Source organism: Leopardus geoffroyi, chromosome A1 (genome assembly GCF_018350155.1).
Source record: "Leopardus geoffroyi isolate Oge1 chromosome A1, O.geoffroyi_Oge1_pat1.0, whole genome shotgun sequence".
NCBI lineage: Eukaryota > Metazoa > Chordata > Mammalia > Carnivora > Felidae > Leopardus > Leopardus geoffroyi.
In genome coordinates, this window is record NC_059326.1 from 5949971 (window position 1) to 5962867 (window position 12897).

Genomic DNA, 12897 nt, shown 5'->3' on the forward strand with positions numbered 1-12897 from the left:
AGAAAAAAATCCATTACATCGGAAGTTCAGAGTGAATAATTCACATTACAATACAAGTCACAGTAGGTTTAAGAAATAACAGAGGCAGCAAACCTGTCAGTCTCTTCTTTGTTTGCCCTTATCTGACTCTCCTGAGAGGTCATCTAAGGGAGGGGCTAAGTGTGGCCTCGGGAGACGGCTTGCCTTGGTTAACATCCCAGCTCTGCCTCTTCCTAATGCAGGCTTCGCAGGTCACTAACCTGTCCGTGGCTCCATTTACGTGAACATATGCAAACGCACACGCACGCACACGCACGCACACGCACGCACATTTTACAGGGCCTCCTACATAATGAATGCTACTGAAAATGTTAGCACATTACAGGTTGCTTTCAATGACTATATTTATAGTTAAACACATAAGTAGCAATCGTGGATTTCGCTCCAATTTAGCCCAAGGCTTTAAACCAAGTTTGAGAAATTCTTTCATATTATAAACCAACCAAAAGACCAGCAACCAAACAGATTTTCCTGATGTCCTATCTTAATAAGATATGAGGGAATTCGGCACAAGAATATGAATAACAAATAGTTAGCAATTTTGGAAAATGAGCAGGAGGACTGTGAGTGAGGAGGAAGGGGCCTCTACTGGAGTGGCCCAGCTGTCTTTATGAGGTAGGGTCAGAGCAAACAGAAAGCAATCTTAAATGTCTCTCTTCTTTTCCTTCACAGCTAAAACCTGCAGGCTCTCGTGAAATTATAGCTCTGACAAGGTTAAAGGAGAAACGAAGTCACTGCACAATTCCTGACCTCTTAGGATCTTTACCTCCGGTTGCATTATATCCCCAAAGATACTATCATAGTTCTTATGACCACTATTAAGTCCTGCTGGTTTCTCAAACACACACACACACACACACACACACACACACACACACACACACACTTTAAAATTTGAAACCTTAGAGTTTAATTCACATTTCACATCAACTACAGGTTTAAAGAATTATACCAGTTGCAAAACACACAGCTGTACTCAAGGCAATAGTTTTGAGAACATTTCACTAACAGTAAACTTACATAATCTTCTACAATCTCTTTGATGCCTGAAATGGTAAGTATAATCATCAAAGGCAAGAGAGTTGTATATTTTCCCGTTGGAGACACATCTGGAATTTGCTGCGAAAACAGAGTTACACTATGAATTCTATGATAAATTTTTCTTGTATTTTGCTTAACACTAAAAGCCAGGCTACTCGTGGCATACCCAGGACATGAAAACAACACACGGTGTTAAATAAAAAGAGACTCTTAGCACATCGAAACCATCCCTCGAGCTTGGTGTGAAACATTACATTATGGGAAAGCCACCAGTGTGCCTACTTAACGCTTCAGTCATATGTCACCTTCCCAAGAGAATACTGTTATTACGTTTTGAATTCAGAGGCTTGGACTGTATTCTGAAGCTGACTGTATTTGAAGCTTTCAAAACTTAATTGTCTAAGATAGCATCCTTTCCAAACAGTTAAAGCCAGAAGGTCAGTTATCTTAACCGAATCTTGCTTCTTTTTGAGGCGGAAGGGAAATTTTTTGGAGGCCTGGGAGAATAACGTTGCTTGGGTACAAATTACCTGTGGAGAGGGCTCTGGGGCTATGCCCCGCTGTTTAAAGATAGGAGAAATAAAGTGACAAGCGACTGGCAGTTTTCTGATGGACGCAAGGGTAGATGAGGTTGTAAAGGAGATCCTTTAACAGATTTAGAAGGGCTCTCAGGCCTGTATTTCTAGACTTGGGTCTAGAGAGTGGATACTCTCTCTGCTGCCTTATTTCCTGCTTGTTATTTCTTTGTGCAGCCAAAGAGTATCTATTCTGAAGCGCTCAGTAATTCTTGTGGTTTCTTTAAAAGCAGACACAGAGGAAGAAAGGGAGAGGTTCTAGGATCGCCGAGGCTATCAATGAAACCTGCCTTCCAAATAACTTGCCTCTGCCTGACTTCTCCATCTCTCTGCAGTGCACCCCAAGCCCGTCGTGTTGCTCCCAGGCCCCCCTCTCTCTTTTCCTCAGTTAAAGCCTCGCCGGAGCTGGTCACTTCACTGTAGCTCCTGACTGTCACTGCCTTCTCACTACAGTCCAAGCTTCTGAATGTAGCTCACGAAGCTTCTCATTACCTGGCCTCGGCCAACATCTTTAGCTTCTTCTCTACACTCCAGACAAAATTTTTACCATTTCCAGAACATTTCACATGCTAGAGAAAATTTTAACACTTTAAATTTTCACAATGCAAAACATATAAGACCTTCTTGGAGAAAAGTCTACCTCTTTCCCTCCCCCACTGGGTCCCTGGTTCTCACAAAAGGCGACCAGTGTTTCCAGTTGCTGTGCCTTTGCTCACACGGTCTTCTGTGCCCCAAAGGTCTTCTCTTCTTCCACTGACCTCTACTTACTGTTAAGCGCCTCATTCTCTAGTCTCTGGCTCAAATGTCTTCTTTTTCAGCACCTTTTCCTGAACCACTCGCCCTCAAGCCCAGAGTAGGCTGTGTTCCCCTAGCACTTTATAAATATTTCTTAAAGCACTTGTATGTTAAGACTACCCACTCTCCAAAGGGAGAACTACGTCTGACAATTCATCCTTGAATTATTAATTTCATGCCCAGATTTTGGTACATACGATGTGATCTCTATAAATTTTTGCTAATGCCAATCTTCTGTTTAAGGTCAATTCAACAGATTCATTAAATTCTTATCTCAAAGCTTGGCCGTTTTGAAGGCACTGTTTCTTTTGTTTTTTTCTTTCTTTCCACGTTTTTATTTATTTTTGAGAGACAGAGACAAAGCGTGAGTGGGAGAGGGGCAGAGAGAAAGGAAGACACAGAATCTGAAGCAGGCTCCAGGCTCTGAGCTGTCAGCACAGAGCCAAATGCAGGGCTCAGACTTACCAACTGTGAGATCATGATCTGAGCTGAAGTGGGACAGCTAACCTACTGAGCCACCCAGGTGCCCCTTGAAGGCACTGTTTCTATTCTCAAGGAATTTGCAGTTTGCCAGGAGAAATAAAACCAATTATAATGTATAGCACAGATTACTGCTACAGAAGATAAGGAAGGGAGAAATTAGCATGGGACATGGCATTTAGTGGAGTTTGGAGGAGGATGGTTTTGAGTTATGCCTTTAAGAGAATGGGTAGGGTATAGCCAGATGAGTGCCTTCTGGGTTAGAGAATAGAATGAACCAAGGTCTAAAGAGAGGAAGAAAACTGAAGAATTGTGAGGAGACTTGCCTCTTAAGATTGTGTTGGGTTGTAGGGTTCATGACAAAAACAAGGTTGAAGAAACAGGAATAAACCAGATTATGGAAGGCCTTGAATTTAAGTGTTTTGAAAAGATGTCATTCCTAAAAGAAAACACAGAGGGAAAGCTTCCAGACGTTGGTCTTGGCAAAGATTTCTTGGATATGACGCCAAAAGCACAGGCAACAAAAGCAAAAACAGACAAGTGGGACTACATCAAACTAAAATTCTTCTGCACAACAAGGGGAACCATCAAAAAAATGCAAAGGCAGCCTACAAAATAGGAGAAAATATTTGAAAACCCTCCATCTGGTAAGGATATAGAAGGAACTCCAAATCAACAGGAAAAAAAAATAACAATAATCCAATCACAATGGGCAAAAGACTTGAATAGACATTTCTCCAAAGACAACATACAAATGGCCAAGAGGTACATGAAAAGGTGCTCAATGTCACTAGTCACCAGGCAAATGAAATTCACAACCACAATGAGGTATCACCTCACACATGTTAGGATGGCTATTAATTAAACACAGAAAATAACAAGTGTTGGTGAGGATGTGAAAAAATTGGAATCCTTGTATACTTCTGTTGGGAATATAAAATGGTGCTGCTGTTACAGAAAATAATATGGAACTTTTTCAAAGAAATTAAAATAGAACTACCATATGCTTCAGCCATCCCACTTCTGGGTATTTATCCAAAAGTTGAAACCAGGATCTTGGAGAGATAGCAGCACTCCCACATTCAGCTCAGAATTATTCACAATAGCCAAGATATGGGAACAACCTCAATGTCTTGTCGATGGATGAGTGGATAAAGAAAATGTGGCATCTATACAATGGAATATTATTCAGATTTTTAAAAGAAGGAAATTCTGGGACACCTGGGTGGCTCAGTTGGTTAAGCAGCCAACTTCGGCTCAGGTCATGATCTCGCGGTTTGTGAGTTCAAGCCCCGCATTGGGCTCTGTGCTAACAGCTCGGAGCCTGGAGCCTGCTTCGAATTCTGTGTCTCCCTCTTTCTCTGCCCCTCCCCTGCTCACGCTCTGTGTCTTTCTGTCTCTCAATAATAAATAAACGTTAAAAAAAATTATGAAAAGAAGGAAGTTCTGCCACATGTAACAACGTGGATGAATCTTGAAGGCATCATAATGAAGTAAGCTATAGAAAGACAAATACTGCATGAATCCACTTATGTGAGATATCTAACGTAGTCAGATTCATGGAGTCAGAGTAAAATGGTGGTGTCAGGGTCTAGAGAGAGGGAGAGATAAGGAGTTGTTATTCAATGAGCATAAAGTCTAAGTTATGCAAGATTAAGAAGTCCTAGAAATCTGCTGTACAACAGATGTCTATGGTTAACACTGGTATATCATACACTTAAAATTGTTAAGGGGGTAGATCTCACATTAAGTGTTCTTACTGAAATATTGAAAAAAGAAGAGAAAAGAAAATTAGCTATTTCAAACTAGCATTTGGACTTTCTTTAAACTCTTTCTTTTAATACAATAAAATTATCCTCTCATGGAGGTGGCATACATTATAAAAGTTAGTCCAATAATATCTCATTAATGATCTAAATCAGGAAGAACTGTGGGCCAATTCATCTACTGGGCATCAACACGTTTTTCATCCCCCAAATGAGAATTTCGAAGTCTTACTGAGTAACTTAAATATTGTAAGAAGAGAGTTCTCTTCTTGCCGTGTTTCAATTTATTCTGTACGTTCAATTTTTATTTCAGCTCAATGAGCTTTTCACATTTTTCTTTTTTAAAAAAAGCATAATCCAGTAATGTGTTCAGGAATATTACCTGCAATATAGTAATGAACAGGAAGAAAGCATTAGCAGCTTTGCTAAACTGCAGATACAGGTATCGAGGGAGGAATGACCATATGCTGTACTTGGCTGTGCTGTAGGCAAAAAGAAAATTACCACTGTCAGTTCACACTCTGAACTCTAAAAACACCAAAGGAAAACCCAGAAGTGGATAAAATATTATTATAAAACACTGACTCTTTTCTGAAGATTTTTTTGTCGTTTTTGAACACTCATTGTTACCTGAAAACAATGTCAGGACAAAGAAAGAATTTTCTCCATCTCAGGAACTAAGAACTACGAATACAATAGACAAGCAGGAGGTATTCCACATTTTCTAATGGCCTGTAATTCTTATAACAGAACTCCTAATCAGCATCTGTCTTATAGTTCAAGGATAACAAGAGCCAGCAATGTTTCTCCCTTCTCTCCCTCCCAGGAGCTTTATCATTAAAAGTTGTCTTAAATCCATCTACCCCCAAATGCCTAGGCCATGTCATGGACAAAGAAAACCATCACGGGTGTGTTTCTTTTTTTCTAATGAATCTACTACATTTAAACATCAGAAAGGGGCGCCTGGGTAGCTCAGTCAGTTAAGCCTCTGACTCTTGATGTCAGCTCAGGTCATGATCTCACAGTTCCTGAGATCAAGCCCGGCGTAATGCTCTGCACTGACAGTGTGGAGCCTGCTGGAAATTCTCTCTTTCCCTCTCTCTCTCTCTCTCTCTCTCTCTCTCTGCCTCTCCTCTGCTTGCATTCTCTCTCCCCCCTCCCCCCCCGCTTTCTCTCTCTCTCTCTCTCTCTCTCAAAATAAATAAATAAACTTTTAAAAATAACCGGAAAGACCAGGAGTTTGGGGAAAATGGCAGAATAGGAGAAACCTGAATCCACCTTGTCCCACAAACACACAGAGATAACAGCTCCATCACATAGAAGAGGCCACACCAAAAAGGGCAGGAAAGGCAGAGCTGCATTTGGGAACCAAATCCCCAGCACAACTAACTGCAAATGGGAGAGACAGCACAAGTTCCAAAAAGCAGAAGGATGTGACCCCACACAGGGCACCCCCAGCCCTGGGGACCCGCAGTGATGAGTCCCCATAAAATCTGGCTTGAAGGCCAGTGGGGCTTCAATCCAAAAACTTTAAAATTCATCAGGCTTAACTGTGGGAGAGCCAGAGAGCAAGGGAAAGCTGAGTCCCTGCCCTTAAAGGGCCAGCATACTAAACAATCCAGCCCAAGGCCCAATACAGAAGCAGCAGTTTGAAAAGCACATGGGGTATACACGAAGATTTACTGACTAATCTTAAAACATGTGCCTGGAGGGGCAGGAATCTGCATGAGATTTTTCCAGGAACAAGAGTGCTGGCAGAAGCCATTTCTCTTTCCTTCCCCCAGGCTAGATAGCCAGATGCCTGTGGGAGCCAGCAACACTCTTCACCCACCTTTCTAGCATCAGGTGCCCCAGCCCAGCATTCCCCTGTGGACCCTCCCCATCCGGCCTGCCTGATTCTTCAACAGGCATCCCAGCAAAGCAGCTGCTGCCCAACAGAGCCTGCGAGCAGCTCCCACAGGGACCAGCACCGCTCCAAAGGGACTCCTGCCCTGAAGAGAGGGAGACATAACCCCACATAACAACATGCCCACAGTTTCTGCAGCCAGGCGTCTTGGCTGGCTCTGCAGAAAGCAAGCCCTGCCCTAGGGTGCATGTGCAGCTATGGCAGAAAGGCTAACTGCAGACAGGTTGGCTGACTGCTGGCCCTGCCCACCGACAAGCCCACAGTAGCCACAGACATGCCTCTCCACAGTGCAGGGAGCAAACCCTGTCCAGTGCACCAACAGAAGAAAAAATGGGTCACCGCAGCTGTCTGAACTAAGAATAACTGAGGCCCAGCTATAAGTGGAGGGTGCAAGACAGCCCACACGGGAGACACCCCTGGAGGATGTTGTCCTGGGGACCAACGGAGATTGCACTATAGGCACCACTCCTATTAAAGACCGCTACATTCAAGTCCAGGAGATGTAGCCAACCTGCCTAATACACAGAAATAGACACAGAGTTACAAAATCAGGAGACAGAAGAATATGTCACAAATGAAAGAACACGACAAAATCATAGGAAAAGACCAAAATGAAACAAAAATAATATGCCTGATAAAAAAATCAAAGTAATGGTCCTAAAGATACTCAGAGAACTTGAGAGAAGAGTGGATGAACTCAGTGAGAACTTCAAAAAAGAGACAGAAAATGTGAAAAACCAGTGAAAGCTGAAGAATTCAGTAACAGAAATTAAAAATACAGTAGAGGAAACCACAAGCAGATTAGAGGATGCAGCAGAACAGATTAGTGATCAGGAAGATAGGGTAATGGAAATCAACCCAGCTGAACAGCAAAAAGAAAAACCAATAATAAAAAATGGAAATAGGTTAAGGGAACTCTGCGACATCATCAATAACATTCAAATATAGAGATTTCAGAAAAAGAAGAGAAAAAGAAGGGGGCAAAAAACTTATTTGAAGAAATAATAGCTGAAAACTTCTCTAATCTGGGGAAGGAAACAGACACCCAGATACAGAATGCAGAGAGAGTCTCTAACCAGATGAACCCAGGGACATCCATACCAAGACATATAATAATTAAAATGGCAAAAAAGTAATGATAAAGAGAATTTTTTAAAAAGCAAGAGACAAGCAGAGAGTTACATAAGAAGAAAACCCCATAAATCTATCATGTGATTTTTCAGCTGAAACTACAGGCCGAAGGGGGGTAGCATGATAGATTCAAAGTGCCAAAAGAAAAAAAAAAAAACCTACAACTAAGAATATTCTATCCAACAAGTTTACCATTCAGAATAGAAAAAGAAATAAGGAATCTCCCAGACAAACAAAAGTTGAAGGAGTTCATCACCACTAAACCAACCTTACAAGAAATGTTTAAGGAAATTCTTCAAATGGAAAGAAAAGGTCATAATAAGAAGAAAATTATAAGAGGAAAATTTTTCACAGATAAAAGCAAACATATAGTAAAGATAACTCACTTATACATGAGTATGACAGCTAAAAGCCAAAGGCAGTAAAATCAGTTATCTACAGAAAATTGGTTAGGTTAAGAGATATACAAAATAAAATGATGTCAAATATGACATTATATACATAAAACATAAAGGGGGTGTAAAAATGTACAAATATAAAAATACAAAAAAAATGCTTTTATTTTGTTTTTAATTTTAATGTTTGTTTATTTTTGAGAGGGAGACAAAGACAGAGACAAAGCTCAAGCAGGGGAGGGGCCGAGAGAGAGAGGGGCCGAGAGAGAGAGAGAGAGAGAGATACAGAATCTAAAGCAGGATCCAGGCTCTGAACTGTCAACACAGAGCCCAACGTGGGGCTCAAACCCACAAGCTGTGAGATCATGACCTTAATTGAAGTCAGATGCCTAACCAACTGAGCCACCCAGGCACCCCCAAATTTAGTGCTTTTTTTTTTTTTTTTCAACGTTTTTATTTATTTTTTTTGGGACAGAGAGAGACAGAGCATGAACGGGGGAGGGGCAGAGAGAGAGGGAGACACAGAATCGGAAACAGGCTCCAGGCTCTGAGCCATCAGCCCAGAGCCTGACGCGGGGCTCGAACTCACGGACGGCGAGATCATGACCTGGCTGAAGTCGGACGCTTAACCGACTGCGCCACCCAGGCGCCCCTAGTGTTTTTAGAATGTGTTTGAACTTAAGTAACTGTGAGCATAGACTACAACATACATTCAAGATGTCATATATTTGATCCTGGTGGTGACCACAGATCAAAAACCTACAACAGATACACAACAAATAAAGAGAAGGAAATCCAAGTATAACACTAAGGAAAGCCATCAAACCACAAGGAAAGAGAGCAAGAAAAAAGGAACAGAGAACAACTACAACACCAACCAGAAACAACAACATGGCAATAAGTAAATATCTATCAATAATTAAACGTGAATGTACTAAATGCTCAAATCACAATACATAGGGTAACTGAATAAATAAAAACAAGCAAGACTCATTTATAAGCTTCCCTACAAGAAACTCACTTCAGACCTAGAGGCACATACACACGGAAAATGAAAGGATGGAAAAACATTTACTATGCAAATGGAAGCCAAAAAAAAAAAAAAAAAAGCTGGTGTGGCAATACTTAAATCAGACTAAATAGACTTTAAAACAAAGACTATTGCAAGAGACAAATAAGGACACTACATAATGATAAAGGGATTAATCCACCAAGAGAATATAACAATTGTAAATATCTATGCACCCAACATAGGAGCACCTAAACACAAAAAGCAAACATTAGCAGTAATAAAGGAAGAAACTGACAGTAATACAGTAATAGAAGGGGACTTTAATACTCCACTTACATCAATTAATAGATTGTCTAGACAGAAAATCAACAAGGAAACAGTGTCTGTGAACCAGATCAGACTAGATGGACCTAACAGATATAAACAAAACATTCCATCCAAAACAACAGAATACACACTATTTTCAAGTACATATAGAACATTCTCTAGACTAGATGACATATCAGGGCACAAAACAAGTCTCAATAAATTTAGGAACATTCAAATAATCTCAAGCATCTTTTCTGACCAAAATGGTATGAAACTAGAAATCAATTACAAAAAAAAAAAAAAAAAAAGAGCTGGAAAAAACACAAACCCATAGAGGCTAAACAGTATGCCCCTAAACAACAAATAGATCAATGAGGATGACCTCAGTTTGGATTGTCTGGCATTTTCCTCCTGCTCAGAGTGAGGTGATTTGTTGGGATGGAACACAGAGGTAAAGTGGACTTCTCATCACATCATGTCAGGGTCCCCATCATCAACACCATTTATTGCTGCTAATGAAAAACTCAAAAAATACATGGAGACAAATGAATTGAAAACACAATTTTCCAAAATCTTTGGGACACAGCAAAGCCTGTTCTAAGCAGGACGTTTACAGTGATTCAGGCCGACCTCAAGAAATAAGAAAAAAATTCCAAACAACCTAACCTTCCACCTAAAGGAGCTAGAAAAGGAAGAACAAACTAAGTCCAGAGCTAGCAGAAAGAAGGAAACAAAAAGATTAGAGTGGAAATGAATAAAATGAGACTAAAACAATAAAGATAAATGAAATCAAGAGCTAGTTCTTTAAAAAGATAAAGTTGATAAAGTATAACCAGACTCATCAAGAAAAAGAGAAAATGACTCAAATAAAATCAGAAATGAAGGAGAAGAGGGGTGTCTGGGTGGGTCAGTCCATTAAGTGACCAACTTTGGCTCAGGTCATGATCTCACAGTTCGTGGGTTCAAGACCCACATCGGGCTCTGTGCTAACAGCTCACAGCCTGCTTCAGATTCCGTGTCCCCCTCTCTCTCTGACCCTCCACCATTTGCACTCTGTCCCTCTCTCTCTCAAAACATGAATAAACATTAAAAAATTTAAAAAGGAAAAAGAAAGGAGAAAAACCAACACCACAGAAATACAAAGGATTATAAGAGAATATTATGAGAAAGTATATGCCAAAAATTGGACAACCTAGAAGAAATTCCTAGAAACATACAATCTTCAAAAGCTGAATCAGGAAGAAATAGAAGATCTGAGCACACAGATTGCCAATAGTGAAATTGAATTAGTAACCAAAAAACTCCAAACAAACAGAGGTCCAGGACCAGATAGCTTTACAGATGAATTCTGCCAAACTTTTAAAAGAGAGTTAATACATATTCTTCTCAAACTATTCCAAAAAATAAAAGATGAAGGAAAAGTTCCCAATTCATTCTACAAAGCCAGCATTATCCTAATACCAAAACCAGACAAAAACACTACCAAAAAGAGAAAACAATAGGCCAATATCTCTGATATGAATAGGCTCAAAAATCCTTAACAAAATATTACCAAACTAAAACCAACAATACATTAGAAGAATGATTTACCACAATCAAGTAAAATTTATTCCAGGGATGTAAGGGTGGTTTGATACATACAAATCAATCAATGTGATACATCACATCAACAAGGGAAAGGATAAAAACTTTATTATCTCAATAGATGCAGAAAAAGCAATTGACAAAATATAACATCCATTTTTGATAAAAACTCTCAATAAAACAGGTTTAGAGGAAACATACCTCAACATATTAAAGGCCTTATATGAAAAACCCACAGCTAAAATTATACTCAATGGTGAAAAACTAAGAGCTTTTCTTCTAAGATCAGAAACAAGAAAAGGATGTCCACTCTCACTAGTTTTATTCAACAGATCACTGGAAGTCCTAGCCACAGCAATCAGACAAGAAAAAGAAATAAAAAGCATCCAAATTGGTAAGGAAGAAGTAAAACTGTCACTATTTGCAGATGACACTATATTTGAAAAACCCTTAAAACTCCACCAAATAACTATCAGTAATGATAATTTAGTAAAGTTGCAGGATACAAAATTACTATACATAAATCTGTTGTGTTTCTATACACTAATAACAAAGCTGCAGGAAGAGAAATCAAGAAAAAAAAAATCTCATTTACAATTGCACCAAAAATAATAAAATATCTAAAAGTAAACTTAACCAAGGAGGTGAAAGACTTGTACTTTGAAAACTGTAAAAGATTGATGAAAGAAATTGAAGATGACACAAATGGCAAGATATTTCATGATCATGGATTAGAAGAATCAATATTGTTAAAATGTCCATACTACGCAAAGTAATCTATGAATTTAGTGTAATTCCTATAAAAACACCAACATTTTCACAGAACTAGAACAAATAGTCCTCAAATTTGTATGAAATCACCAAAAGACCCCAAATAGCTAAGGCAATCTTGAGAAGGAAGAACAGAACCAGACGTATCACCCTCCCAGATTTCAGGATGTACTACAAAGCTATAGTAATCCAAACATTATGGTACTGGCACAAAAACAGACACTCAGGCCAATAGAACAGAATAGACAGCCCAGAGGTAAACACACACCTATTTGGTCACTTAATCTATGACACAGGAGGCAAGAATATAAAAAGGGTAAAAGACAATCCCTTCAATAAATGGTACTGGGAAACTGGAAAGCTACATGCAAAAGAATGAAACTGGACCTATTTCTTACACCATACACAAAAATAAAATCAAAATGGATTAAATACCTAAATGTAAGACTTGAAACCATAAAATTCCTAAAAGAAATGTCCATTTGGCATTGGACGTAGAAATATTTTTCTAGATATGTCTTCTCTGGCAATGGAAACAAAAGCAAAATTAAACCATTGGGACTACACCAAAATTAAAAGCTTTTGCACAGTGAAGGAAACCATCAATAAAATGAATAGGCAACCTACTGAGTGGGAGAAGATATTTGCAAGTGACATATCCAGTAAGGGGTTAACATCCTATGTATATAAACTTACTCAAATATAAACGTATTCCCCTCAACCCCCCCCCCCAAATTAGTGTGATTAAAAATGGGCAGAGGACCTGAATAGGCATTTTTCCAAGTAAGACATATACATGGCCAACAGACACATGAAAAGATGCTCAACATCACTAATTATCACGGGAATGCAAATTAAAACCACAATAAAATATCACTTTACACCTGTCAGAATGACTAAAATGAAAAATCACAGTAACAAGGATGTGGAGGAAAAGGAACCCTCATGCACTGTTGGTGAGAATGCAAATTGGTACAGCCACTATGGAAAACAGTATGGAGGTATCATGAAAAATTAAAAATATATTTACCATATGATCTAGTAATTCATTACTGGGTATCTACCCAAAGAAAACAAAAACACAAATTCACAG

General features: G+C 39.3%; 1 protein-coding gene across 7 annotated transcripts in view; it reads right to left on the reverse strand.

Annotated features, from left to right (window-relative positions):
• LOC123588772 (phospholipid-transporting ATPase IB-like) overlaps nt 1–12897 on the reverse strand; it is a 213065-nt gene that overhangs the window by 174897 nt on the left and 25271 nt on the right. For 6 of the 7 annotated variants that reach the window (XR_006708109.1, XM_045460364.1, XM_045460035.1 and 3 more), the window contains exons 3-4: nt 5079–5178; nt 1060–1158 (exon numbers count right to left, since the gene is read on the reverse strand). The exons of the other annotated variant lie outside the window; for it this stretch is intronic. Coding sequence is in view for 5 of the 6 variants with exons in the window: in XM_045460364.1 (XP_045316320.1) it covers nt 1060–1158; nt 5079–5178 (199 nt within the window). In the remaining variant the exon portion in view is untranslated. The remainder of the gene's footprint in view (nt 1–1059; nt 1159–5078; nt 5179–12897) is intronic. 7 annotated transcript variants of the gene reach the window in all.